The 25,040-nt window shown below is 53.4% G+C and overlaps 10 protein-coding genes across 10 annotated transcripts; 5 read left to right on the forward strand and 5 right to left on the reverse strand.

Annotated features, from left to right (window-relative positions):
- Positions 1-906: 906 nt before the first annotated feature.
- Positions 907-2,568, reverse strand: MYCGRDRAFT_104409 (uncharacterized protein; the record flags this gene model as incomplete). Its single annotated transcript, XM_003852656.1, has 5 exons — positions 907-1,477; positions 1,532-2,022; positions 2,080-2,146; positions 2,321-2,390; positions 2,465-2,568. 5 exons carry the CDS (start codon positions 2,526-2,528, stop codon positions 1,258-1,260), a joined length of 912 nt encoding a protein of 303 aa, XP_003852704.1.
- A 2,139-nt stretch (positions 2,569-4,707) lies between these two features.
- Positions 4,708-5,650, reverse strand: MYCGRDRAFT_71881 (uncharacterized protein; the record flags this gene model as incomplete). The annotated part of the gene is made up of 1 exon (XM_003852655.1): positions 4,708-5,650. One exon carries the CDS (start codon positions 5,563-5,565, stop codon positions 4,708-4,710), a length of 858 nt encoding a protein of 285 aa, XP_003852703.1.
- Positions 5,651-5,869: 219 nt separating this feature from the next.
- MYCGRDRAFT_93095 (uncharacterized protein) lies at positions 5,870-7,406 on the forward strand (the record flags this gene model as incomplete). The annotated part of the gene is made up of 2 exons (XM_003852067.1): positions 5,870-7,207; positions 7,374-7,406. 2 exons carry the CDS (start codon positions 5,870-5,872, stop codon positions 7,404-7,406), a joined length of 1,371 nt encoding a protein of 456 aa, XP_003852115.1.
- A 709-nt stretch (positions 7,407-8,115) lies between these two features.
- On the reverse strand, positions 8,116-11,455 carry MYCGRDRAFT_109408 (uncharacterized protein; the record flags this gene model as incomplete). The annotated part of the gene is made up of 5 exons (XM_003852654.1): positions 8,116-8,493; positions 8,547-9,782; positions 10,344-10,984; positions 11,041-11,388; positions 11,443-11,455. 5 exons carry the CDS (start codon positions 11,453-11,455, stop codon positions 8,116-8,118), a joined length of 2,616 nt encoding a protein of 871 aa, XP_003852702.1.
- A 1,042-nt stretch (positions 11,456-12,497) lies between these two features.
- On the forward strand, positions 12,498-14,078 carry MYCGRDRAFT_93097 (uncharacterized protein; the record flags this gene model as incomplete). Its single annotated transcript, XM_003852068.1, has 1 exon — positions 12,498-14,078. The coding sequence occupies one exon, from the start codon at positions 12,498-12,500 to the stop codon at positions 14,076-14,078; it is 1,581 nt and encodes a 526-aa protein (XP_003852116.1).
- A 1,189-nt stretch (positions 14,079-15,267) lies between these two features.
- Positions 15,268-17,123, reverse strand: MYCGRDRAFT_93098 (uncharacterized protein; the record flags this gene model as incomplete). Its single annotated transcript, XM_003852653.1, has 3 exons — positions 15,268-15,947; positions 16,326-16,404; positions 17,088-17,123. The coding sequence occupies 3 exons, from the start codon at positions 17,121-17,123 to the stop codon at positions 15,268-15,270; spliced, it is 795 nt and encodes a 264-aa protein (XP_003852701.1).
- Positions 17,124-18,142: 1,019 nt separating this feature from the next.
- Positions 18,143-19,829, forward strand: MYCGRDRAFT_93099 (uncharacterized protein; the record flags this gene model as incomplete). The annotated part of the gene is made up of 8 exons (XM_003852069.1): positions 18,143-18,347; positions 18,402-18,657; positions 18,716-18,746; positions 18,797-18,869; positions 18,925-19,021; positions 19,185-19,212; positions 19,422-19,434; positions 19,699-19,829. 8 exons carry the CDS (start codon positions 18,143-18,145, stop codon positions 19,827-19,829), a joined length of 834 nt encoding a protein of 277 aa, XP_003852117.1.
- Positions 19,830-20,084: 255 nt separating this feature from the next.
- MYCGRDRAFT_104412 (uncharacterized protein) lies at positions 20,085-20,514 on the reverse strand (the record flags this gene model as incomplete). Its single annotated transcript, XM_003852652.1, has 1 exon — positions 20,085-20,514. One exon carries the CDS (start codon positions 20,417-20,419, stop codon positions 20,201-20,203), a length of 219 nt encoding a protein of 72 aa, XP_003852700.1.
- Positions 20,515-21,761: 1,247 nt separating this feature from the next.
- MYCGRDRAFT_104414 (uncharacterized protein) lies at positions 21,762-22,544 on the forward strand (the record flags this gene model as incomplete). The annotated part of the gene is made up of 3 exons (XM_003852070.1): positions 21,762-21,833; positions 21,892-22,250; positions 22,327-22,544. The coding sequence occupies 2 exons, from the start codon at positions 21,781-21,783 to the stop codon at positions 22,202-22,204; spliced, it is 366 nt and encodes a 121-aa protein (XP_003852118.1).
- Positions 22,545-23,092: 548 nt separating this feature from the next.
- Positions 23,093-24,547, forward strand: MYCGRDRAFT_93101 (uncharacterized protein; the record flags this gene model as incomplete). The annotated part of the gene is made up of 1 exon (XM_003852071.1): positions 23,093-24,547. One exon carries the CDS (start codon positions 23,093-23,095, stop codon positions 24,545-24,547), a length of 1,455 nt encoding a protein of 484 aa, XP_003852119.1.
- Positions 24,548-25,040: the final 493 nt, after the last annotated feature.

Here is a 25,040-nt window from a genome sequence, read left to right on the forward strand (position 1 = left end):
CGACACCGCTCACTACTTCCGGTCATGGCGACACGGTGCTGGGAGATAGAACATTTATGTACCTTAGAAGCTGGTTGCCGTCTCCATCTACATCTTCAACTCCAACCTCGACATCCAATGTTCGACTTCGACCACCAACGACCAGCAAAGTCCTTCGCAACTCCAAAACCACCAAACAGCCATACCAACCCATCCCAACCATGAAACCCACCCCCCTCATCTCCACCCTCGTCACCCTCCTCCGCTCCCCCATAATGATGTTCGCCGCAATAAATCATCCATTCCCTACCACCTTTCCCTCCTCCCTCAACACCTTCCCAAACCTTTCCTCCACACTCCTCCAGTGCGACGAAAACGACTGACTCCAAGAATCAATGCAGAAACTAGCCCAAAGGCGACACCTGGTAAGCCACATACTCTCTGTCTCCTCCCTCCTTCCTCATTCAGTCAAGTTGCACGATGTACCTTACGCTGAGACACATTGACTACTCTCAGCGTGGACAACAACTGCTACTGCAACGGACCTCCCCCTCGTGTTTGAATCGGTCCTCCAATCGTGTTGCGTTCTGCTTGTAATTGAAGGAGACATCAGACTCATTTGGAAAATGTTTGGAAAACGGAGGATAGCGTGTCGACACTTCGTCTCTGCCGCATCGAGCACAGCCCGATCGAGACAAGGATAACTGTAGCTCTCAATCCAAGCTCGAGCTCGAGGCGAAGCTCACCTCAGCTCACCTGCATCAAATTGGTTTCACATGCATGTCTCGTTGGCGCGGTAGCCGGGGACTTGTCAGGCCACATGAAATGATCGAGTCATGTAATGCAATCAATCAAATGTGAGTGAGACGGTCGACTAAATGCAAGCAGCACAACGACACGACAATGTCAACGGCAGGAACGAAAAGACTCAGCCATTACTCCATTATAATCGAGCCTACGTATCGGTATGGTACAACCCAGTCCATCGGCTTCCTTGCAGAATGCCAACGACCTTCCACTCTGATGTGAGACGAAGTAGAGGGTAGGAAAAACTCCAGTACGCACGGGAAGATGCTTGCTTAGTCGTTCCGTATCTCATGCTCGTGATCGTTCAAGTTATGTTGATGTGTGTGAAGTTCGTGTGTTATCGTGAATGCTCTTCGAACTTCATCCGTTTTGTTGCGTTCCTCCTTGACATTATTCTGTGATGTTGACAATTCCCGGCGAGGAGGGTTCGTCCACCGGCACAGAAGTTGGCTTCTCAGTGAGGTGATACGCTTAAGCGCCCTCGTCATCGTCACCGACGCGGATGGCACCCTCGCCGTTGAGACCGTTGGCCCAGAAGCCACCGAGGTCGGCGTGCATCTCGGGGGTACGGCTGTGGGTGAACAACAACCAGGCACCGAAGACGGGCTTGGCGAGGATGTCGAGAACAGCGTAGGAGATGATCTCCTCGTCAACGTCCAAGATGCGAGAGCCGTCAGCCACTCCCCAGATGCTGTGAGTGGTGTCAGTTGTGGTCATTCGATCATGCATCATTCTCAATACTCACATTGGGTAGATGGTCCAGAGGATGAGGGTGAAGGCACCGATGGAAGCGTAGAAGCCACCAACCTTGTTGCCCTTGCCGCTGGCAGACTGGCGTCCGTGGACAACCAACATCCAGATGACGACGAGGTAGGCGATGCAGGCAATGGCGTACCAGCCCCACTTCTGGGGAGTACCCTCAGTGCCGAAAGCAGCGAAGAGACCGGTCAAGATCATGATGATGTCGGCGACGATGGTGATGAAGATGGTGGCACCGTTCAAGCCAGCGAGGAGGGCCAAGTCGAGGAGGAGGAGAGGAGTGGTGACGGTCCAGTCGACGTAACGCGCCCAGTAGACCTGGCGGTAGACATCGTGGGTGGTGTCGGGAACGTGCTTGTGGGACTCGCGGACCTCGGTGTGGTTGTAGGAGATGCCGTGACCGCTGGCCATGGCGAAGTAGGAGAGGGTAGCGAAGATGGTGATCATGGTGGTGATGATGTGATAGAGACGCTTGGACTGTGATGATGTCGTCAGAATGTGAAGAGTAGGCAGCCGGATTTTGGGAGAACTCACCACTGGGACGCTCCATGCCATGCCGGTGAAGATGATGGAGGAGACGAGCATGACCACGAAGACGACCCTGCGAGGATTGTTAGCATTGTGTTATTGTTGTGATGTGTTTCTGGAGATGAAGCTAAGCTCCGACAGCTGCGGAAGCTATGTTCAGAGCTGTTCGAGCTGTCGTCGGCGTCGGTGTGGTATTGACTTCGCCATCAAGACGCCGACGAGTCTGCTCTTTCTCATGTCGACTCACCAGAGGGTGCGGTGGCCAGTCTCGGTGGCATTCTGGTACTCGACGCTGGGCACTGGCACAACGGTTGGGACTGTGAAGAGGAAGCTGGTCAGCATGAAGCTCTGGCAAGGTCGTCATCGACATCAACACGGCGGTGACACTCACGAGAGACGTGGGACGTGGCCGCAGCGAAAGCCTGGACGGGGTCAATCATCATTGCGGTTGGCATGTACTTCTTTTGATGAAAAAAGGTACAAAGGTCGATGTTGTTGTTGGGAGGAGAGAGAAGAGAGGAAGAGAGTGCAGCGGATGGAGCTTGGAGGTAGTCAGTCTCACTGAGCCGAGCGGGGCTCCTGCCACAACTCTGCACGGATCTTTGTGACTGGCATTGATTGGCTGCATGGACACTTTGACTCTGTGGATGATATCATGAGCGCAGCGATACTTGATCTCTGCGCCGCCATCTCTCGATATATCGCTCGGGTTTTTGCTGTGCATCGGTGGATGGACGAGAACAGCCGTCCAGTCCAGACTTTGCTCGTGCATGATGAGAAGGAAGCACTGAGCCGCTGTTCCCTTTCGTCTGTTCATGTCTATATCATCCTCATTCGGACATTCAATGCTAAGGTATCGTCTGCTCTGCCACCAAGCTTGGCAACCACCCGGCACCATTCGATCCAGATCGCCAGTCTCACGCCTCGCATATCGGAAGCTGGGGCAAAGAGAGAGAGCTCTCTCCGCAGTTCCTGTTCTTGTGTCCGTCCAATCCCTGCCACCTGCAGGCATAGCTCCAGCACATGCCACCACTCTCTCCATCACAGTCACCAGATGATACCTCCTACACCGCACAAAGCCATGCAGGAAGCAGGATCATCTTCCCGGACGCAACCGCTCTTCGCGTCTCATCACAACGATCCAGCCCTCCCTGTCCCGATTATGCAATTCCTCCAACCCCTCATCGCCAATGCACCACCTCCGCATTCTGCATTGAGCATTCGCCTCGCTTCCTGCTGCGGTGTCCAGCCTCGCCATTCTGAAAGATGGAGTGTTATTTCCCTTTCATCCGCAATAATCGTGCTCACGATCCAACGGACCGCATCCCGCCAGCAGAAACTTACAAAATAGACTTTGCTCCACCTCCGTTGGCGTGAATGAATGCACGGTTGTCAGTACCAGGGTATGCTCTTCGATCACAATCGTGAAGAAACACTCTCATCATGGCATGGCATGCGCCAAGCTCGAGCTCCATACCCTCTCACGACATCACAAGACCACCTCTCTCACCGATGCAACACGGAGCTCTACCCAGAAGCTCACAGCCACAACAGCTTGCGAATGCTAGCCAGGCACGCTCTCGACCTGATTGGATCGAGACGAATTCCCCGCGTCTCGCAGCAGGCCGGTGAAACTTGACGAGTACAACGATCCACGGAGCTTGCGATTCCGAAGCCCGGATGCATCGGACAATATTGCACCCATTTGGCAGCATATATGCCATGTGAGACGAGCGGCTAGAAGAAACGTGATTGTGGGCGCCTACTGACGGCTTGTCTGCGACCTGTTGACGTCTCGCTTTCTCCGCATTATGCATGGATGGCAGACTTAAGCGCTTTCGGTCTTCGCTCCGTGTTTCGTCGGAAGTCGATGAGAAAGCGGAGAAAGGAGATCTGACGTGCTGACAGGTGAGTGGTGGTGCAATCGAGACTCACCTTGTTCGGTAAGTCTCGCTATTCAAGGAACGGAAGATATGAGTGTCGCACGGCAGAAAGGCACATGGTGTACACGAAAGTTTTCATCCCATCAATGTCTTCTCAAGGATTTCGCCAGAGTATCTTTCTACGGCATCCAGACAACGGCGCTGGAGCGCCTGCGAAAACGTGCTTAGCCGCTCGTGTAATTGCGTGCGGTGGTGGAACAGCTTGCTTTGCCTTCCCTTGCCGGGCACCACGAGAAAAGACGTGTCAACGGCATGTTGTCCTGACGTCCTCATCAGACCGCAGGGAAGCACACGTGGTCTTGGGACTGCGGAGCTCATCAACGCGTGGCTTCGATTGACAAGCGACAGGCACAAGAATGATCGACGGACCTTGCAAACCCGAGACGTTTGAGAGTGAGAAGAGGGAAACCTCGACCAACAAGATGCATTCGATTGCTGAGCGGTGGTGCGACAGTGTGACGGCACGAGGTGAAGACTACCTTGGCCCAGGAACAAAGTGCATACCTCTCGCACGGCAGACATGAACGCATGTCTTTCAAGTCGCGGCTCGCGAGTATCCATTCTTTCACGCATAGGCACTCGTACAACACGTCCGGCGTGCACGGCAGGCACCTCAAGAAAGCGCTCCAACCGCGGAGGACCAGGTGGATTGTCCAAATCAGGCTGGTTCTTCGCCAATGGGAGGATGGGTTCAATCTCCTGAAGCAGCAACACGAAGTTCCACCACGATGGGCTTATTGTAAACCTTTCCACCGTGACCATGTGAGGTCCCCATGATACTCGCGTTGACAACCGCAGTCTCCCGTCCGGCGATCAGCTCGCTCAAGTCCAATTTGGATACCTTCTTCGTGCCAGCGCTGGCGTCTGACCATACCCTCGCGGCAGGTGATGAAGTCGTACATGCATCGCCCCAGTCTACGATACGAGCACCCCTTCCCTCGTGGCAGTGGCCACAAACGTGCACTAAAGGTTTGATGCGTGGCAGGGTCTTCGCTAGCGCCGCACATCCACCTTGCTCCCAGTGCCGACTTTCATCGCAGAAGCCCTTGGGTGGTGTATGAGTAATCAGTATATCAGTATCCTGCGGAACCTGGTCCCAAAGCGTCGCGGCGACGCTGTTCTCGTATTGGAAAGCCCAATTCTGCCTGCCGCGATCAGGTGAGTACGGCGATCCGAAAACTCGCAGAGTGACATCTTTCTCTGGCAGGTGCACCATAGCAGACGAGTGCTCGAGATAAATAAACTGATCCGAACGCATGAGTCCCCTACACGCTTTAACATCTTCGGGCAAAACTTTCCATCCACTCTCGTGCTTCAAGGAGTAATTCGAATCGAGAGAGAGGTCATGGTTGCCAGCGATGATGATTTTGACGGCAAAGTCGGCGAAGGAGATCCAGTCGACGGCTTTCTTCAGTTCTTTGTAGCTTCCTTGGTTGGTCAGGTCGCCGGCGTGGATTAGAATGTCGCCTTGCGGGAGGGTATAGCCTTCGCCGGGTGCGCGGTTGTGGGTGTCGGAAATGCAGACGATGCGGATTTTCTTGGAGGTCATCTTGTTCGGTCAAGTGGTGCTTGGGACGATCTCATCTGGGAACTCGGTAGGTTCTCATCGTCACGGAGCATCTAGGACGCCCGGTGCCACTGTGAATCATGACAGCGTAGAATGAAATGCGATGTGCATTTAGTAGCAGTCTCTTGAACGAGTTCCGAAAATATATGGCCCCTCCACCACGACTTCTGCCCCCTCGTACTGCTTGACGACGATGTTTACCAAATCAACACAGCGACGTCAGCCTTTCGCCTCACGACATTGAATTCCTCATAGCATCAGCATCTTACCAGCATATTTGCTGAGTATGTCTTATCATGAGCAGCATAATACCCGCATCGAAGGAGCGACCAAAAGGAAGCGATCAAGTCAGGAGTCATCATTTGAGGACATTGCTTGGACAGCAGCGAGATGCAATCGACTACTACGAACCATCACACAAAGGACCACGGCATTACGCAGACTCTTGGATACTTGCGCTAGAAATGATGGAAAGACTGCAAAGAGGGATCCTCTTCGAGAGAAACGACCGGATGAACATTGGTCCACGACAGATCCGGTCTGGCTACCGGATGGCAAACGGAAGGCACCCAGCCGAACCTATGCAGCGAAGCCCAAGCTGGACAAGAATGCAGCGCAGAAGACTTCGTTGAAGATTACATCTACCGGACTCGCCTTTCCCAGTCCGTTCGTGCGGCGTATTGGGAGCAGTCATCCACTCGAATATACCGGCAGTCCAGTGGCAGCTCTTCGTGAACGACCCCCGCCAGCTCAACGATCAAGGCAGCTGCCCATAAAACCCGAGTCTCGTATCAAAGAGGCCGAGCAGGGACTAGTGACCGCGTTCACCTGTCTTCTCGCCGTGACTTCGCAGCGTGAGCCTTCTCGAAGTGCTGGAGCCAGCTCGTTGATGAGCATGTGCCTTCGACAAGTCCCAGCCTATGTCGAGCTGAACGCAGAGTTTGAAAGTGGCGAAGACTTTACGTCTGAGATCTTCTCCTACCTTGAGCAGTTTGGAGTACGACAAGATGGAGGCTGGGCAGGTTTGAGGGAAGTGGTGCGCAGTCAGGCCGTGCGTATCATTCGTGCTGCTTTTGTGGAAGGCGTGGTCTTGGAAGGCACAATCGGCCAATTGATTGAAGTTTGCGGCGAACAGTCGGCGATTCTGGAGGGCCATCAACTTTTGCAGACTTGGCTGGAGACGACCGAGCCTCTGAATTCAGGACACTCTGGGGCGTTGAGTACTTTTGGCCGCCAGCACCAGTGTCGGGAGCTTACATTTCGGACGATACACGTTCTTGGTCGTCGCAAACCCGCGCAGTTGGCGATGCTCAGTAAGAGCTCCGAGTTCTGGAAAGATCTCCTACGTTCGCTTTCTGGAAGCTCAGGACATCATGCGGCTGATCTGCTTGCACATTACGTCCGACACATCCTAGAGCAAAAGGGCGATGCATCATCAAGCATCACTGATGGTGTAAGGGAGATGATCTTCAAGTTGACCGCCATGGCCGCTTCTTCCGCGTTACTCGACCGCAAGGATGCATTCATTCATCGGACCGTATCCCGTCTTGCTGCCGATGCCACATATTCCTTCTTCGAGCAGAGAGAGCGAGCAAGCATACATCGAGATATTCATCCGTTGATAGTATTGCTCGTCGACTGTGCTCTATTACTATCCGGCATCTCACTGCAGTCCCAATCTGGCTCAACCGCATTGAATCTAGCAACGCTCGGGCGGCTGTCAGGTCTCCTGAACCACGATGCTCATGCCAGACGAGATGACTTCGCAGAAAAGCTTGCTGAAGACATAGTCGACTTACAAAGGCATCTATCCCTACCTCTGATCGAGCCTCTTCTTGAACGCATGCTCGGCATGCCCACTGCGCCGGCATTGTTCCAGCGAGTAGGTCTAGCAGCTCTAACGGCAAAGCGTCAATACAGCGGAGGAGACACCCTCGACGAATCAGAGTACCATGATATCCTGAAACGGCTTGCCACAACGAGCGAGAGACGGCCCAGAACTCCCCATACACCGTTCAGGAAGAATGCAAACCCAGGCTACAGATGGGAAGACGGTATCTGCGAGTGGGTCGCTGCAACGCCGTTCACAAAGGCCACTTCGCCAGTCAACCCTTCCAGCGACGACAGTACAGTGGCGCATAGCATTTCCACGCCAGCGACAGAGATGTCCCACTTCGCAACGCCAGACAAAGAGAACCAAGCTCCCGTCTCGAAGCACAATCTTGCTATGCAGAAGATGACCCTCCGACCACCGCCGAGCGCGAAGCCAGAACAATCGCCCGACATCCTCGCGATGACTCCACAGCTCAAGCGGCTAGCAGAGAGTCCAATCCGACCCACACAGAAACGAGCACGGCTGAGTAGGACGAGCTCGACGACAAGCGTACACATTGGCCGGCGAGGTAGAACCAGTGGGACATCAATGTACTCAGATGTAGACGACAGTGCGGACGAGCTAGGTTTTTAGTAATGCCTATATAACCTGCCTCCTACCCAAATCTAACTCACTCTCGCTCCACTGAAGTCATGAATCTACAACATCACAACTCCCACCCCACCCATCTTCGTCACATCAATCTGATTCCTCTCATCAACCCCTCCGTTCAGACTCTCCGTCCGCCAATTGAACAGATAATAATGCAACTTCCCATCTCCCGGTTCGAATTTCTGCTCCTTGAGGAATAGCGGGTTGTCGAGCAGAGTGAGGGCGTTGAAGACGTGGAAGTCGTCCTTTTTGGCGAGGATGAGAGCGTCGTGGACGAGGAGTTGGAGGCGCGCTTGCAGGGCGTTTTGGGTGGAGTTGGAGGGCGCTTTGGAGGTGGAGGAGGGGAAGGCGGAGTCGCTGGCGTAGTAGTAGAGGTAGGCGGCGCGGATGGTTTCGCGTTTGTTGGAGGATTTGAGAACGGTGGACTGGGATTTGTTAGAGCTGATTGGTAGGGTTTGGGTTGGGATGATGGACTTACTTCGAGGAGGTAGTAGGAGATGAAGTCAGTGATCTTGCCCTTCTCTTCCACCACGTAGCTCCACACTACGCCTTTGGAGATGTCGGAGCAGAGGTAATGCGCAACATCTTCCTCGGTGAAATTCTGTCGGAGATGGAAACGCTCGTTGTAACGAGACAGCAACTCCTTCACGGCTGGAATATCTGCTGGCTTCATCGGCCGCAGTCCCTTAAGTGCGGTCTTGTCTTCCAGCTTGTACTTCAGCTTCATCCTCAACTCAGAGCTGTGCGGCGGCAGATGGCTGAATCCGTTCTTGTAGAGATGCTCCCAGTCCAGAGAGCGGTGGTAGTATCGGCATGTACTGACGGGTGTGGGAAGCAGGGTGCCGGCGGTGTAGAGCGCCTGGTAGATACCATTAAGGTAGTATCTCCGCGTGACCTCTTTGATAAGCACTGGAGCAAGACGCTTGTTGCGCAGTTTTCGGTGGATGGCGAGGAAGTTGATCTCGCAGGCGTCGACTTGCTTTCCGCGGACTGTGAGGGAAACTGGGATACCAGCAATGGATGCGACCAGCTTTCCCTTCTTGCCGTCGTCGCCTGTCTTCGTACGCACGCCGATATGGCACTCCTTTGTCCAGCCTGGCGGCTTCAATGCCCACGCAAGGAACTCTTTCGAGTAGTTGAAGCGGAATGATCCTTCCGTGTCCTCCACGTAGTGGTTATACAGCAAATCGTAGAACTCCTGCAGCTCCTCTTTGTCTTCCAAGTCGATACCACACCATTCAAAACCATCGACCAGCTTCTCCAGCTCTGGCTTTGCGACCTTCTTGCACACAGTTGGAGGTAGAATCGGTCCCTCGGCCAGCGACTCGCCTTCTCCTCCATCTGTGGTCTGCAGGAGATTGGGTTCCCTGAACTTCGGCACTGGTTGTGTGTTCCAGAACTTGTATTCCTCCGGCTTCTTGCCCTCCTTCGGATTACCTTGCGAGACAGCCAGTTGTTGTAGCAGCGCTTGTATGTCTTGGACAGAGGCTTTCGGCTGGTCCTGGCGAGCTACAGCTGTGTCATCGCTTGCTGCCTTTTTCTTCTTTCTGGGCTTGCGCTTCTTCTTTGAAGGCGCACCATCTGCTGCTATCTCTTCCTCGCCGTCCTCCTCTCCTTCTTCGCCTTCCTCCTCGTTCTCCTGCTGCTCGGCCAACGTCTTGTCCTCCTGCTCAGCCGAAGCCTTGCTCTTTACCTCATTGTCGGCCATGATCAGCTGCTTGTTGGGTAAGCAGTTGATTGAATCTCGGAAGAGATCTCACGTCTCTGTCCAAAGGGCCTCGAGGCTGGTCAGGCTGCAGTCAGAATTTGCACCCACTTGTTCGTGCTCGCGTGTAACCATTGGACCTTCTGAACGCGGAGCTGCTGGACCTGCCCTGGTTGATGTGGGGTCGGTCACTGCTGACATAAGGCGAAATACATCCATGGATACGGGCGGGCATTCAATTCTTCGTCTTGGACCGACTGCTGCTCGTCCCCCATGCGATTGCATTTCGCCAACAAAGTGGAGAACAAGAGACTACTGCTTACCGGTGCAGAGTCTGAGCCTGCGATGCTCTCCAACTCTAAGCCTACGACTCTGGCCGCGAGATTCCGCGTTGTTCAAGCTTAGGGTTACCTTATTAGGGTGTGGTTTTGTCTCGTGCAAACACAACCTTGATGGACAATGACATCTTTCTTTGAACTTCATCATTCGCCTTGCCCTCCCATGGTCTACATACTGGCCCAATGCGGTCCCGGAGAACAACTACGGCACCAAGATGGCGCGGCCACGGACCTTGCCAGCTGAGAGATCGTCGATGGCTTGCTGGAAATCTTCGAGCTTGTACTTGCTCGTGTGGAGAACGACTTTGCCTTGAGCCGCGAGGATCATCAACTCCGCGAGATCGTTGTAGCTGCCAACGAGATTGCCAATGAAGTTGATCTCGGTTGAGATGATGTCGATGGTCGGGATGTTCAGGTTCTCGCCATAGCCGACAATGTAATAGTTGCCCGCTCGACGGAGCATCTTCACTCCAGTCGCCGTCGAACCGCCTTCAGCAACGAAGTCAATCACTGCTTCGGCTCCTTTGCCTCCGGTCAAATCCTGCACTTCCTTCACGAAGCTTCCATCCTCCTTGGACTGGATAACGTGGTCGGCTCCCAGCTTCTTGGCCAGCGCCAGAGCATCCGGATTCTGGTCGATGACCACGAGCGTCGCTCCCGAGATGGCCTTCATGACCTGAATACCGATGTGTCCTAGGCCGCCAGCTCCGATCATGACCACCACCTCACCAGGTCGCAGAACTCGCGCAGCTTTGGCAACGGCGTGATAGGCTGTCAAGCCAGCGTCAGCCAAGGCGGCAACATCGGATGGCTCAAGTTTTGGGTCCAGCTTGATCACGCTGCGAGCCGTAGTCTTCAGATATTCCGCGTAGCCTGATGTACTGATCAGCAGGCTGTCGCCCGGAAGCCGGAAATGGGACGATGCATACCTCCATCCGAATCGATTCCTGGAAAAGCACTCGCCTCACAGTGCACATCATCACCGAAACGACATGCTCGACAAAGTCCACAAGTCACGAGAGGGTGCAAGATAACTGCATCACCAACTTTCAGGCCGCTCGCTGCTTCGCCAATCTCGTGGATCCAGCCAGCATTCTCGTGTCCGATCGTGTATGGGAGCTTAACACCAGACTTCTCTGCCCATTGACCTTCGAGGATGTGGAGATCAGTCCTGCAGACGCCCGCTGCTCCAATCTTGACAATGACGTCCAACGGCGATGTGACTTTCGGCTGCTCGGCTTCCTCGAGCTTCAAGTCCTGGTGGTATCCAACAACGCCTGTTACGATCAGTCAGAACCGAGCTGCAATCGAATTGTGGCAGTCCGACTTACGAACGACCTTCATTATTCGATTCTAGCAATCTCAATCCTGTTGTCCTTGACTTTGTCGCAGCTGCAATACTTTATTCAAAAACAGTCTTTGTTCAAGGAGAGCTTGGAGATCAGCAAACTTTTGACGACCAACAGACCCGGCAACTTCGATCCTGACTCTGCGGGATCTTTGTCTTTTGAGCAGGCGTCAAGAAGCTATCGACCTGACCTTATACTCTCCTCTCAAACGATTCATAACCGCCTAGCCTGCGCTTCCTCGGGGAAACGGATTGGAGCTTGCACAACCCCGCAAGAGCTAAGATTCGCAGTCTGGACCGCACCATACTGCACTCTTGTTGTTATTTGGTGAACATTGCAAGATGGAGCTTCCATTGCACCATGATAGTGCGTGGAATCTGAGCGCGGCAGCGTAAAGCCGCCCCAGTTGTATGACGCTACACCCGGTCTACGATAACAGCGTCTGCCTCTTCACCTCTCGCGTGCAGCCACATACACGAGTTGATGTTCCGGGATTGGAAGAAGCTCTATGCCAAAGCCATCGATGTCGCTCTAAATGCAGACAGGAAAGGGGACTTTGCGCTGCGTTGTCTCGAATGCATTTCCCCGACCATGGAGGCATCGTAACTAAGGACCACCATTAACAGGGGCCCAGTAGAACATTAGGTCTGATGATCTCAAGATCTATCACGGTAGTGTCGGTGAGCTGGCCGCAATCTCTGTTGTACTTTCCTCTCATCTTGTCGTGCTCAATGTCAACTGCGACATTCTGGAACTGACTGACAGCCAGCAATGCAACAAAGGGGCCTGCGAGCTGACGGGCCAGTCACAATGCATTGTTCGGGCGAACCTGTTCGACTCCTATGCGACACCTCGACACATTGTGTTTACAAAGGGTCGGCTCCTCGACACACTGTCTCGACACAGCACACGACACAATGCCATTCACGTTACCACGTTACCATGGCCGCAGGAATCATGTCGCTCCCTTTTATACCCATCAACAATCGCACATTCTCTCTTCCTTTCACAATCTCTCCAAAGTCGTCAAGAACAAGATGACTACAGCAACCCCCCGCACGCCATGGCTTTGCCAGATCTGCTTCGACATGCAAGACTCCACGCCAGTTGAAGTGGCCGACGACCACATTTGCGAAGACTGTTTCGAGAGCGGGATGAAGACTCAGTTCCAAGACGCCTTGGCCAACCAAGCTAATTACCCCGTCAAATGGGGAGGCACTCCACTCGACATCGAAGATTACCAGCGTTTCTTCGCCCCTGAGTTCATGAGACAGTACGCCACAAAGGTCAAGGAATACGCGGTCCCAATCAAGTTGCGAATCTACTGCACGCAGCAGATCGTTGCCGTTCCTGAGGAGAACGATGCTCACCCGACCGAAGAGACCTGCGGCACTTTCCTCGGCAGTACACTCGACCATGCCAATGAGCAGAAAGTCAAGTGTTCCAAGTGTCACGCCGATACAGAGATCATCATTTCCATGAATGACGCCGACCAGGCTCTCCTCGAAGGACAGATTATCGGCAAGGACTATCAGCTGTGTCCCGGCGACAACTGCGGGGCCAGGATATTTCTTGCAGAAGGCTGCAACGAGGTCGTATGCGAGCTTTGCGGTACGACTCTGTGCTACATCTGCGGCGCGGTGCCGGAGCGCGGACACTGGAGCGTTGGAAGTTGCCCTCGTTTTGGCCAGAAAGACTCTGCCAGGGCGATCTTCGACGACGTGGATAATGCCGAAGATGATGAAGATGAGGGAGTTGAAGAGGCCTTTCCCCCTATAGCACGCATGCGCGGTGCTCACAGCTTCGACTTACATCCTATTGTCGAGGAAGGGATCTTTTCCACGGCTGTCGGCCGCCTTCTCATCGCGGACAGGGAACGACTGCGCACCATTCTCCGTCCAACACACGACGGCCAAGCCACCGCGTCGCCGAATGTAGTGAGAATGGTACAAGCTCTGCGAGAATCACTGGACATGTACATTGCTCACTTGGTACCCGCCGGCACACTTCACGGGCTGCTAGACGCTCCTACTGGTCCGAACCAGACGTGGCAAGACTCTTGGTTCTTCACCGATCAACACAACGAGATCAGACGACTCGCAATCGAGATTGACGTTGAAGGCTTCCGCCCGTATCCCGGACTTGCTAATCTCGCCCTCACTCACCACGCTGCGTGGTCCGGCGGACATCAGATCGAAGAACGTGCTATGGAACTGTTCCGAATTGAGTCGGCCTCGATCGAACAGTCAGTGGAGAACCGTCTGATGAGGGCGGATCTTCGTCTCCTGCACGCTGTCCACCGTCGATGGCATGATTCGCCCATGGGAGGCATGGCTATGGAAGCAGCTCACCAGCTGAACCTCTGGCTTCTGACCGAAATCGATGTCTACGTCGATCACCTCCACGAGCAGGACATCTTGCTTGGGCGACCTCCGCTCTGGGCTCGCCGTGAGCAGAGCAACAGCCGCGCTCAGATTCATCACGAGTTCCTTCTGATGAGCCAGTCTCCCGCTGTCGTTGCTGCCTTTCCAGAGTTGTCGGCCATCGTCGCCTCGTATGAGTTGGCTTGGACTGGATCATACGAGGAGCTGCGACAGCTGCACCCGCGGAATTTGTGATTGTTTGCGGGCATGTTTGAAATGACAGAGCGTGGCGTTTTGAGTATCTTTGGGAATTGCTTGTCGGGCGGCATCGGAAATAGAACATGGCATGGACTAATCGGGAACATTGGGCGTCCTTTGGCAGTTCAGTACCAGCATAGATTAGCACGAACAATGAAAGCAATACCCATCACGCCGAAGTCATAACGAGGGAGGAGCCAGGTTCGGATTGGCCATCCGCACGGATGTTCAGCGCTTGCAAGGCTCAGCCACTGTACCTCGTATTCGCAGTCTCTAATTATGGGCCTCAGACTCTGACATGGGCTACCTTGCGACTGCTGTCCATTTCGACGCTCGAGTAACATATGAAGCCTGCCCATCCATTCGATTCGCTTCCGTCTCCTTACCTCGCCTCGCCTCATCTGGCATCCCAAGGACCGCCCACACCCTGACACCCACTTCGCCCAAGAACACTCCACGATGAAGCTCTTAGCCCACCTTCTGCTCATGGCCACAGCCATCTCAGGCGCAATTGCCGACGACTGGGCGCGGTGCGACGGGCCACCCGACCAGGAACAGAAAGCCGTCTGCGGCGACGTCGCGGGCAAGCTCGTAAGTTACATCCAACTGCTAGTCGATGAGGTAGCCATTTATTAATCACTCTCTCGATGTAGGTCACCGGCATGGACGGCAACAAGAAGACTTTCTATCTCTGCTGCGTTCCAGCCGGTCAACTCAACACCTACTACAATTACTGCGGCATTCACGGTGGGCCGAGCACCGGCAAAAGTCACGGTGATTGCGGGCCGAAGGTCTTATAAGGATGCGCGGCTTGGACGGCTTTGCTCACTGGCGGAAAGGAAGGAGGGTGAAGGAAGACGCGGGAAGTCGGTGACGGAGTCTCAAGGGTCGTCGCCGCCAACCATCTCCATGTATCTAGATGCTATCTGCATGGTCGTTCGCACGCATTCACACCAAACTCTTGGCAAGGCCCCGAATAGGCAATGCTCGTTCGCACTCATCAACTTCGAGATCATGGCCTATCAACTTGGTTGAAAATCGGAACGTCTGCCCTTGAAATCCCGCCTAAATCGTTCCGATTTCCAACCAAGTTGCTTGCATGGCCCATTTGTACATTTATATACCTGCAGGTACCATGGGATAATCAGTCTTTAGTCATTTCCAATCCTCATATTCGTCAAAATATCTACAGGAACCGAATGTCCAACTCCTGCATTCCATCCTGACGCTTTGCACGATTGAGCTGATTTTTCAAAAGAAGCATGGCCTTGGCCATCGAGTCGGAGGTCTTGAAACAGTCGACCCACATGAAGTCGATCTTCAACGTCTCCAGTGATACTGCATTCTGCACTCGAGCCAGGACGGGATGTACAGCAACTTCGCCCTTTCGTGTCCGTGGTCCTAGCTCCAGGTGTCGAATGCGCCTGATGGGCTCATGAGTTGGGGCCAATATGGTCCATGTCAGGTGAGCTTGGTCGAGATGGCGCGACCCGATGTAGAATTTGTTCAAGCCGTATAGCATAGCTGTGGCTTCGTGATGAATCACACGACACGTTCGGAGTATGTGTGGGTTGAATGGAAAGTAATGAATGTTCATCAGCATGCGGTACCAGGAGTCGACGCAGGACACGGGAGTCTGCGTAGGTCCCTTATGTTCGCTTGCACATTTGATCCTCCTCGGTGGCACGAGGCAGTACTTGTAGATCTGATTCCGCTGCTCAGGAGGAAGGTCGAGGAAGCGAAACGGCTTCTCTGTGTGGTTCTCGTCTTGAGGTGGTGTAGACTTCATGATGCGATCTTTCGGGTCGTTCTTGGACGATGGAATAATCCGCTTGAGGTACTGGCGCCACTTTGGTGTCAGTGTGCCTGTCTTGGTTGTATTGTTCGGTGCTTTCTGGCAACGGACCTGGTCAGGAGCTGTGGAAGCCATTTCGGAGGCTGCCGGTCGAGAAACTGTATGACGATGGCTCTTGGTCGGAACAGCTTGTGCTAGTGCAGAGACGTAGTGGGGATGGCACGAAGAGAGCGTCGAATAGTGCTGTGCCTGCGCTGAGACTCGTGGTGTGGTTCGGGTGGGTATCATCCGAGAAACTGTCCAAGTTGTTATTGGGAACAAGAATTGTGAGCAAGTTGAGAAGAGCTTCGTGGGCATTGGTGAGCTGCTGACCAGTCGACGCTTCAGAGTCATGAAGATGACAGTGAAAGTGATCCCGTTCGCTATCACTCACAATTCTCCTCACTTACACATGACGTCCTGGTCGATGGCTGATATTGCCTCTGTATGAGCTACACGTGTGATTTCCAATTGACCTCCGAGAAGTGCCTGATTGAGCAGTCTTGTCAGCAGTCCTGTCGAGGTCCCTCACCTTACCTCACCTCACTTTCGTGACAAGAACACATTCACCGCTGTCAATAAGAGAGCACCGTGTGTGTGCTCACTATCAGCAGTCACAGCTATCCCGAATTTGTGTGCACGGATCCTGTTCACTGGGATATCATTCTGCGTTCATCTTCAACAGTCTCGAATCTTGAATGATGGACACCAGATCATCGAGCACTGGGAAGTGGCTGTTGACTTTCAAGCGTGGCGTGAGGAGCAGCTGAATATGGCAAAGCGTGCAAAGCGTGCAAAGCGATATGAGTTCTCGAAGTGCCCACTACATGCCTCATTCCGAAAACGGCAATTGTGGTATACAGAATGTCGGTGTGTCGAGAACTGCACTTGTTGGAACAAGCTGAGATTGGTCTCGATATCTCGCACGGCTCCGTGCCTTAGATCAAACAAAGTGTTCGTTCTCTTCAGTAGCATGATCGCAATGTTGGTCGTCCCAGTTTCCCTCGACTTTGGCAGGTGGATCTATCGCTGTGGCATTGGTCTCACTGACCTAGGAGGGCGCCGCTACTGTGTCGCAACCGATGGGCTCCCTCAGTCAATCCCCTGAATGGATGCGCTGTGTGCAACCGTGATGGCCGACCAGTGTTCCTGTCCAACACCAGCCAGCTCACAATGCAAGGCTGCAGCGTTGGAGACTGGAGGGCCATTGTGTCGGGCACCGGGCCGTCCAGTCGAGTTCTCTACGGCCTGCCGGCGACTCGCAGCATTGCCCAGCAGAAGGATCGCAGCTGCGTTCTGAATTGCAAGCAGGGATCGAGAGCATAGAGTACGGGTTGTTGACAGGTTTGAGGTTGTCGTCGAGCGTGCATGGTCCCTTTCGCTAACGTTAGCCAGACTTCTGCATGAAGCACAGTACTAGAGAACCCCTCACCAGCTCCTGGAAAAGGCCAATCATCGACGAAGAACCGGGACCGCCGTTGATCCATACCGTCAGATCGGCCTCTTGAGGATCCACAGTTCGAGATTCGAAGAACCAAAAGAAAATGTGCTGATTCTCCGCGATGCCGACATATCCCGAGTAACTCTTGACGCCCTCATTGAGTTCGCATATGCCCGCGGGGACTTCTTTCCAGCGAACAGGCTGGCCGAAATATCCCGTGGCATTGGTCAGATCGGTCGGGTGTAAGGTATCGTGCGAGCGTGCTCTCTTGTAGTATTATTCGTGCTCTCTGAGGTACCTTCTTGTTTCCTTCAATCGGACAACGATCATCGCGTATGGGACAACAGACGCAATGATTACGGTCATGATCAGGAAAAGGCTATAGTCGGTGTCACACAGTGGAGCTGACATAATTATTCGACATCTTTGTTCTTAGAGCTCAAAAGCCTCGACTCAAAGGCCACACTCATCACGATCGCAGGGCAAGTTACTCCGCAGTGGGCCTCCGATCGATCAGTGTTGCGGACATGGGGTCCAGCATTGGCTGCTGGATCCCCATGTCGCTGCAAGGGCAGCTTTATCATCGTGGTCTGGGGAGGCTGGTCAACTTCCAAGGTTCCCTGGAGCCTTGAGTGCGTGTCAGACGCGCTGTACTGCATCCGATATTTACCGACGCAGTCAGTCAATGAGAGCATCACTCTGTACTGCTCACCACTGCACCATTTTTCTTCATCCTCTGATTGTCATAAGAAATTTGACTTGCGGCATTCGGAGATACTGCAGGCCATGGCTACCGAAAAGAGATTTTACGAACCGCTACCACAATTGCTGCGGCGCCGAACAGGTCAAGCGATATTGTCACTACTCTCTCTGATCCTAGGAGTGTTTGCGGGCGTCGCTGCTGTTCGTTTCCTGTCTTCGCCCGCGTTCAAACCCGCTGGTCCACATGGCTTCGGGACCTTCGAGCACGGCTTTGCGACCGAGCAGATTTGTATCGACTCATGCTATTCTTACTACACGACCCGATGCTGACCAAACCTCGCAGTGCCCAACGACCTGTATCAGATCGAACAGCGCCGTTTTTCAGGTGACGTAGACTGGCTACCGAGCGGCGAGGAGGTGATGAACTTGCCTCCATCAGAGCCAGCCTACGTAGGAGATCCTACTCCTGCTATCGACAAGGCTTGGGACGAGCTTGTTGGCCACAGATATTGGTCCATCGCCGAAAGCGAGGCGAAGTCGCTCTGGGGTGTCAACCATGTGCAATATCGCGATCATGTGAAGGGAGGCTACACTGGAGGGTAAGCTCAATCAGATACTTCCAGAGCACAGCTCTGAACCGTGCTAACGCCACTGCAGATTCGATGTGTTCCACATGCTACACTGCCTAGTATGTTCTGATTGACAGAGGCGTCGAACGCGTACTTACCTGTGCGGCAGGATATGATGAGACAAAGGCTGTCGCCTGAATACTACCTTCATATGCACGCCTACTCGGGCATGGAGCATGACAGTGAGTCATCAAGTCATCTTGAATGATCTCACCGACTTCTACTAATGCTTCGAAGTGCATTGCATAGAACAGATTCGCCAGCGCCTCCAGTGCTCCGCAGATTCAACGATCACGCCTGCAAAATATTTCGAGCACAAACCGGGCTGGGGCATGTACGTCGACTCTGCACAAGTTCACACATGCAGGAACTTCCAGAATCTGTGGATATACACCCAGGAGCGGTCCAATGGCAGCCTGAAGGTTCCTCGAATTCAGTGGCAGTGAAAGCATTGCATTATCTGTCAGCGTCGTAGAGGTGTACACGTATCAACCAAGAGTCAGTGCGGTCTACATTTGTCTTCTCGTATGTCTCTGTCCGATCCGCTACGTCCACTGCAAATATCTTCCATATCCCGTAGCTGTTCTGGGCCTACGCTGGCAACTTTGGATTTGTCCCTGGGCTGGCGTCCGTTCCTTTCAAATCCTGCAATGTCACATTGGCCGTGTCTGGGTTCGAAGTAGAAACTATATAGATCAGACAAATGATTAACAACCAAGACTCATCCTCTCCAGACTCCGGGTCATAGTACGTTGGGAAGAGTTCTTAAAGATTCCGAAAAAGAGATTGTTTGCAGCACTGAGCTAATGCTAAAGGAGGACGCGGACCACATGACACCGCTCCATTTCAGGCCAGCTTCGGTAATCGACAAAGCTTTCCCATCCAAATCCAAACAACGATCGTTTGCAGAACGCTGCTGCAGTAGTACCAAGAGAACTTTCAGGTCGGCCTCGGAGAACAACATATCTTATGCAACGATGCCACGGGGCTTGCATTGTGATAACACCTCAGTTCTCGCCAACGTTCTTGAAGATGTAGCCATCGCGCTTGTCGGGTTCATCATCATCACATTCGCCGAGTTGACAGTCTTCCTCATCGGGGTCACAGCAGTCGTTGGCATGGTCGCCTACGTAGCATCTTAATATCCAATAATCCTTGCCCGGCGGCGCACGTGGTATCCCCTGCGTTTCATCTGAGCACTTAAAGCATGCTCATTAGAAACAGTCGCAGCACGTTCGTTGAGAGCAGTCGGAGTACCCTCCTCGAAAGCGTTCGTAGCACGCTCTGTGTGACGAATCAACACCGGTTCGTTCTCAACGTGCAGCGCGAGTGCATTCTCTTACCTTGCAAAGCATCAAGCGGAGCACCCGACACGTGGTCACAAGGCAGGCTGCTGACAGGAGGATACAAGCCCTGGTCGGAACAGTTCCGGACAGGGGCTTTTGAGTTGCCGAGGCCAGAAGCATGGAGGAGGAGGTAAAGCTTTACCTAGTCTTCGATGTGAGGATGGCCATCACATCTGCGGTGAGAATTTCCAGTCGCACAGGGTAGGTGTGAAACGCAATTCTTCCGAAATTGTCAGGACTGAGAGGCCTTGGGTCGAATGTAAATTCTTTCGAGCAGACTCGTATCGCTCGGCGGACTCTATCCATATGAGTGCTCCTGCATGGACGAAGCAGGCCGGAGTCCTCGGTCGACGTCCTGCTTCTCGGATGGCATCTATAGTGGGCATCGCGCAAACAGGAAGTCAGGCCACGACATTTGAGCGAGCGGGAGCGTCATAACCACGCAGAACAGGATCTGAAGGGCGTCCTCTGGCTCCGCCAGGCCCTGCTGCTTGCTGTACATATGCGGGTGACCTCTGCGCACTGGAGTCCACGACTTGCGGTGAAACTTGAGATCACCAAGGCCGGAATAGCTTATCATGGCGACTGAGAAATTCTCAAGACAATGCTGGGAAGCATTCTAGATGACGGTGACGATTGTCGGGGGTCCGGAGCCGATGATCATGGTAGTGCCAATCATGGTTTGGCGCTCCGGGGAGGTGAGGTCGAATGCCAAGGATCGTCTGCGATCACGTAAACCACTTAGTCTTACTCCATCCGATCGTGCGATACTTGGCCGGGACTGACAACATGTTAACGACTGGAGCCTATCAGCCGGCAACGGGGCTCTCTGAGCAGCTGTCGCCATTCTCCTCCGGTCACATTGGCGCCGTAGTATTGGCGTCACGTTCAGGGAGCCGATCATGATTCTTCCTGCTCTGATACCAACGCTTCCGGGTGCAGGGTGCTGGGTTGCATGGATATATTTCACGCCCTACCTTGCGAATCTCCCAGTCCCTGGTCCACTTGGTCCGTACCACCATGACGTGTCACTTGCTGGACTGCAGGGGCTGGTGTGGAAAGACGCAGGGGCGAGACAGCTTGGAACTCCTCAAAGCGTACTCGTGAGATCTGCCCACACATCCCACGCGCACTGAACTGGAGCCGCAGCAATTCTCATCAAACCTGTTTGGACGACCGACCAGCATAAGGATGGACTTTCTGAAGTCAAAAATTCCGCAAACTTCATCGCCGGCATACTCTGCTATTGCACAACAAGAGGCCGTCGAGTCGAAAGAATGTAGCTCCGCTACAAGCGGCAGCGAAGACGGGTTTCCTGAAAAGCCGACTGAGACTGTGAACGGGCTCCTGATAGTACTCTCACTCATCATTGGACTCGCTCTAGGTGTGGGTTTGGAGACATATCAATCTTCCTACTTTCCAATCTCAGTGCCCGATAGCTTCGGATCCTACGCAACGGGCTTTGCCACGGAACAGCTTTGTATGCGAATGGAAGCGAGAGACATTGGGAGCAGCGTCTAACATTGCAACAGTGCCGCCTGAGATCATTGACCTCGAGATACGGAGGTTCGGAGGCAATCCCTTTTTCCTACCAAACGGAACCGAGGTCGTACAGCTTGATCCGAGAGTGCCGACCTATGTTGGTGAACCGGCGCCTGCCATCGACGATGCCTGGGAGTATCTCATAGAGGCTCGATATTTCAGGATAACCGAGGCCGAAGCGAAGGCACTTTGGGGCTCCCAGTACATGGATTACATCCTCCACGATCACGATGGCACTGTGGGTGGATTCCTGGGAGGGTACGTTGACGGCTCCCTCGATCCATCTTTTGAGAGTCGCTGCTGACATAATTCCCAGATTCGACGTGTTCCACTCTCTGCACTGTCTGAACGAATTGCGCAAAAAGCTCAGTAATTCGAATAATTACTACACGAAACTCCGAGGAAAACTTCACGACATGCACTGTATCAACCACCTCCGCCAGGCCCTACAGTGCGCCAGCGTGGCGAGCATAATTCCGTCACTTTACAGACCGACGCTCGGCAATCAGTACAGTGACGCTGGTCAGCCACATGTGTGTCGAGATATTGGGGCCATTCACAACTACACTCGCAAGAGAGTTGCTGATTCGGGCACATCCGTGATGGAATGGCGAAACATTGTCTATTGATGGAACTTGCGGGTGCGCGGGTTTGCGGGCTTGCAATACTACGTAAGTGAGTGAGTCAATGACATGATCGTTTGCAAGTGCAACATTCGTGCTGTCTCTTTGTTATGTTGACTTTCGAGTAGGGCCAAAGTGTCGACTTGGTCCTGCGGATGTTTGCTCTCAACGATCCTCAATTTGAGTTCAGCACGACCGATCTTTTGAGCGACAGCAATCTTCCCAACCACTCAACACTGGTCGCTCGAGGGTCCGTCCAATGAATCATGGCAACAGGAAGTGATCACCGTACTCTGTATACCTGGCACAAAAGAGACAGTGTCTCTAGAACTCAGCATGCCAATTCAGGGGCTGTTAAGCCAACGTTCTCGACCGAGCACTTCCTCCGAGACATGGCTTTGGAAAGGTTCGTCCTATATAAGCTATCTCTGATTACTCTTCTGTGGTTTTCTTTTGACCTTTCAAGGCTTCTCCTTCAGACATTCGCCTATATACACAGTTTTGAAGAAAGCCTATACAAACCACATCGGACACACCTATACTCTAGCGCATGCTCAGGACGCCTCGACAGAACGAGTGCAGCTATCCCAGACGGTATGGTCTGTACCGGAAGAACGACCCACGGAGCTGCACACACAAAACCTCTTTTGGATCTCCGCGTTTTCGAGCATTTGCCTTGTCCAGGGCACAAAGACTCACAATGACTTTGTCGTTATCTCTCAGCATTCATCAGGATCACTGGCGGAAAGCTATTGTTCCAAAGTCAAAGAGCCTTTGTGCCGGCAACACAACCATCAATGTCCTTCGTAATACTCATGATGCCTTTATATCGCCTACTGGACCTGCTCGGGATATTCCCCAACTCGAACATTCTCGCCCACAACATCTCCAATCATGCCCAAGGAAGCAAAATCGTCGAGTAAGCAGCATCGCTCCGATCCTCTGGCTAGACCAGAGGTCCCGACCTTCACCTGCATTTCATGTCTGGAGAACTTCACGGCACAGCCCGTCATGGTCATGCAAGACTCAATGTGCGAAAAGTGCTTCACTGACAACATGGTTCCTCAGTTCCACCTCGCCCTCGCCAACGAAATCAACGCTCCCGTCCGGTACGGTGGCGTTGAATTGTCGATCGACCCCTATGTCCAGTACTTCTCCGAGGACTTCCTTCTCTCCTGGCGGGAGAAGGCCGTCGAGCGTCAAGTACTTGAGCCAAATCGCCTCTATTGCGCTGGCGCTGTAGTCAACGACGGCGAACAGTGCAACAAGTTCCTTGGCGACAAGAATCTTCACCAATCGGCTCTGCCATGCGCACGGTGCGGGTCACTCACCTGCGGTGAGTGCAGGGACAAGATCATATCTGATCCCCACACTTGCTCCGACCCGGACCCAGATGTTGCTCCGGCCATTCCAGGTTTGAAACTTGGAGTGGACTATCAACGCTGTCCGAACTGCAGGAAACCCATCGAACTCCGAGAAGGGTGCAACCACATGAGCTGTGACTGCCTTGCGCACTTCTGTTTCTTATGCGGCCAACTAGGCCTGCCTTCAAATTTGGATATTGTCCAGCCTGCACATCTCGCACAAGAAGGAGACCAGACCTGGGGGAGGGTGTCACACTGGGGCGGGAACAGTTGTCCGCTGTATGGTCCCCGGAATCAAGAGGGACAGCCCATCTTCGACCGTCCGCCGCCGGAAGAACCGGACGACTTGGACAGTCTCTGGTTGTTCACGAGAATGCTCGACATGATGTATGACCGACTTGAAACTTTGCCCGAAATTCAGGCCGCTCCAGATCCCGATGCCGCGGTTGAAGCAATGCTTGACCTGGTCCTCCCGAACCTACACGAAGCTATCCTCCAGACATTACCAGCTCTCGTGATGCTGGATCATATGACCGCCATGGACGCTGTGGTGAGGGAGTTCGGAGTGCATCTGTACGCTTGCGTGCGAAATGGCACAGATCCACTCGACTGGATGCAAGCTGTCGCCGATGTTGCCAATCTACTCCTGAACTGCGACAGTGTGTACGTGAGGAGCTTGATCAACGTGCAAGGGCTGCGTATCGGAGAGGAGCACTGGGCACCCCTACTACCGGAGGTCTTACGAGCTCTGGAGGGAATGGTGCATCGGATCGGTCCCAGAGGATTTGCACTTTTCCCCTTTCTGCAGACGGTTGTCGCAGGCTTCCGGCTGGCCGCCCAGGGAGACTACCTTGGACTTGTTGCTTTGCCTGATCTGGGTGATCGGGCGAATTTGCAACCTCAGCGTGATGCTCTCGACGAGGAGGATCGATTGCAGCTTATGGACCCCGGGGGTGACCGGTACCCAGGTCCTGGAGCACCGTAATTGGGCTCCCTGCAATTCATGTCAGAGGACATTCATCTCAATGTAAAGTCAGTGGACTCGAAAGCTCTGCCTACATCGTTTGTCTATTTTTCCTTCCCTGCTCCTGAATTCCATCCACTTCCTTCCCCTGGGCGTGGCACTTCGAACGTTTCCTTTAGAAATAACACCACTGATACACCATATATAGTAGCGCAGAATCAGTCTACGTCGATACAATAGCCGCATCCACCTGAGCAGAATTTTGCCACGCAGTCCCGATGCTCCGCCGAGACGTGTATGCCCAAAGCCGGCTTTGGTGGCTTTGTCCCTCTATGTCCAATCGAGATCCGATTCTGTGCTTTGTGCGTCGCATCCAGGGCCCACGATGGCTTGTCCTCGACTGCCGCTCGTCCTTTGTGATCGATGGCCTCGAGGCCAATGCTCCGAGATGGCATGGCCTTGTTGCCGCATGCCATTGTAACGTCCCTGAAGCGTATAAATTGTCCTTCGTCCT

The sequence above is a fragment of the Zymoseptoria tritici genome, chromosome 5 (assembly GCF_000219625.1).
Source record: "Zymoseptoria tritici IPO323 chromosome 5, whole genome shotgun sequence".
Lineage (NCBI taxonomy): Eukaryota > Fungi > Ascomycota > Dothideomycetes > Mycosphaerellales > Mycosphaerellaceae > Zymoseptoria > Zymoseptoria tritici.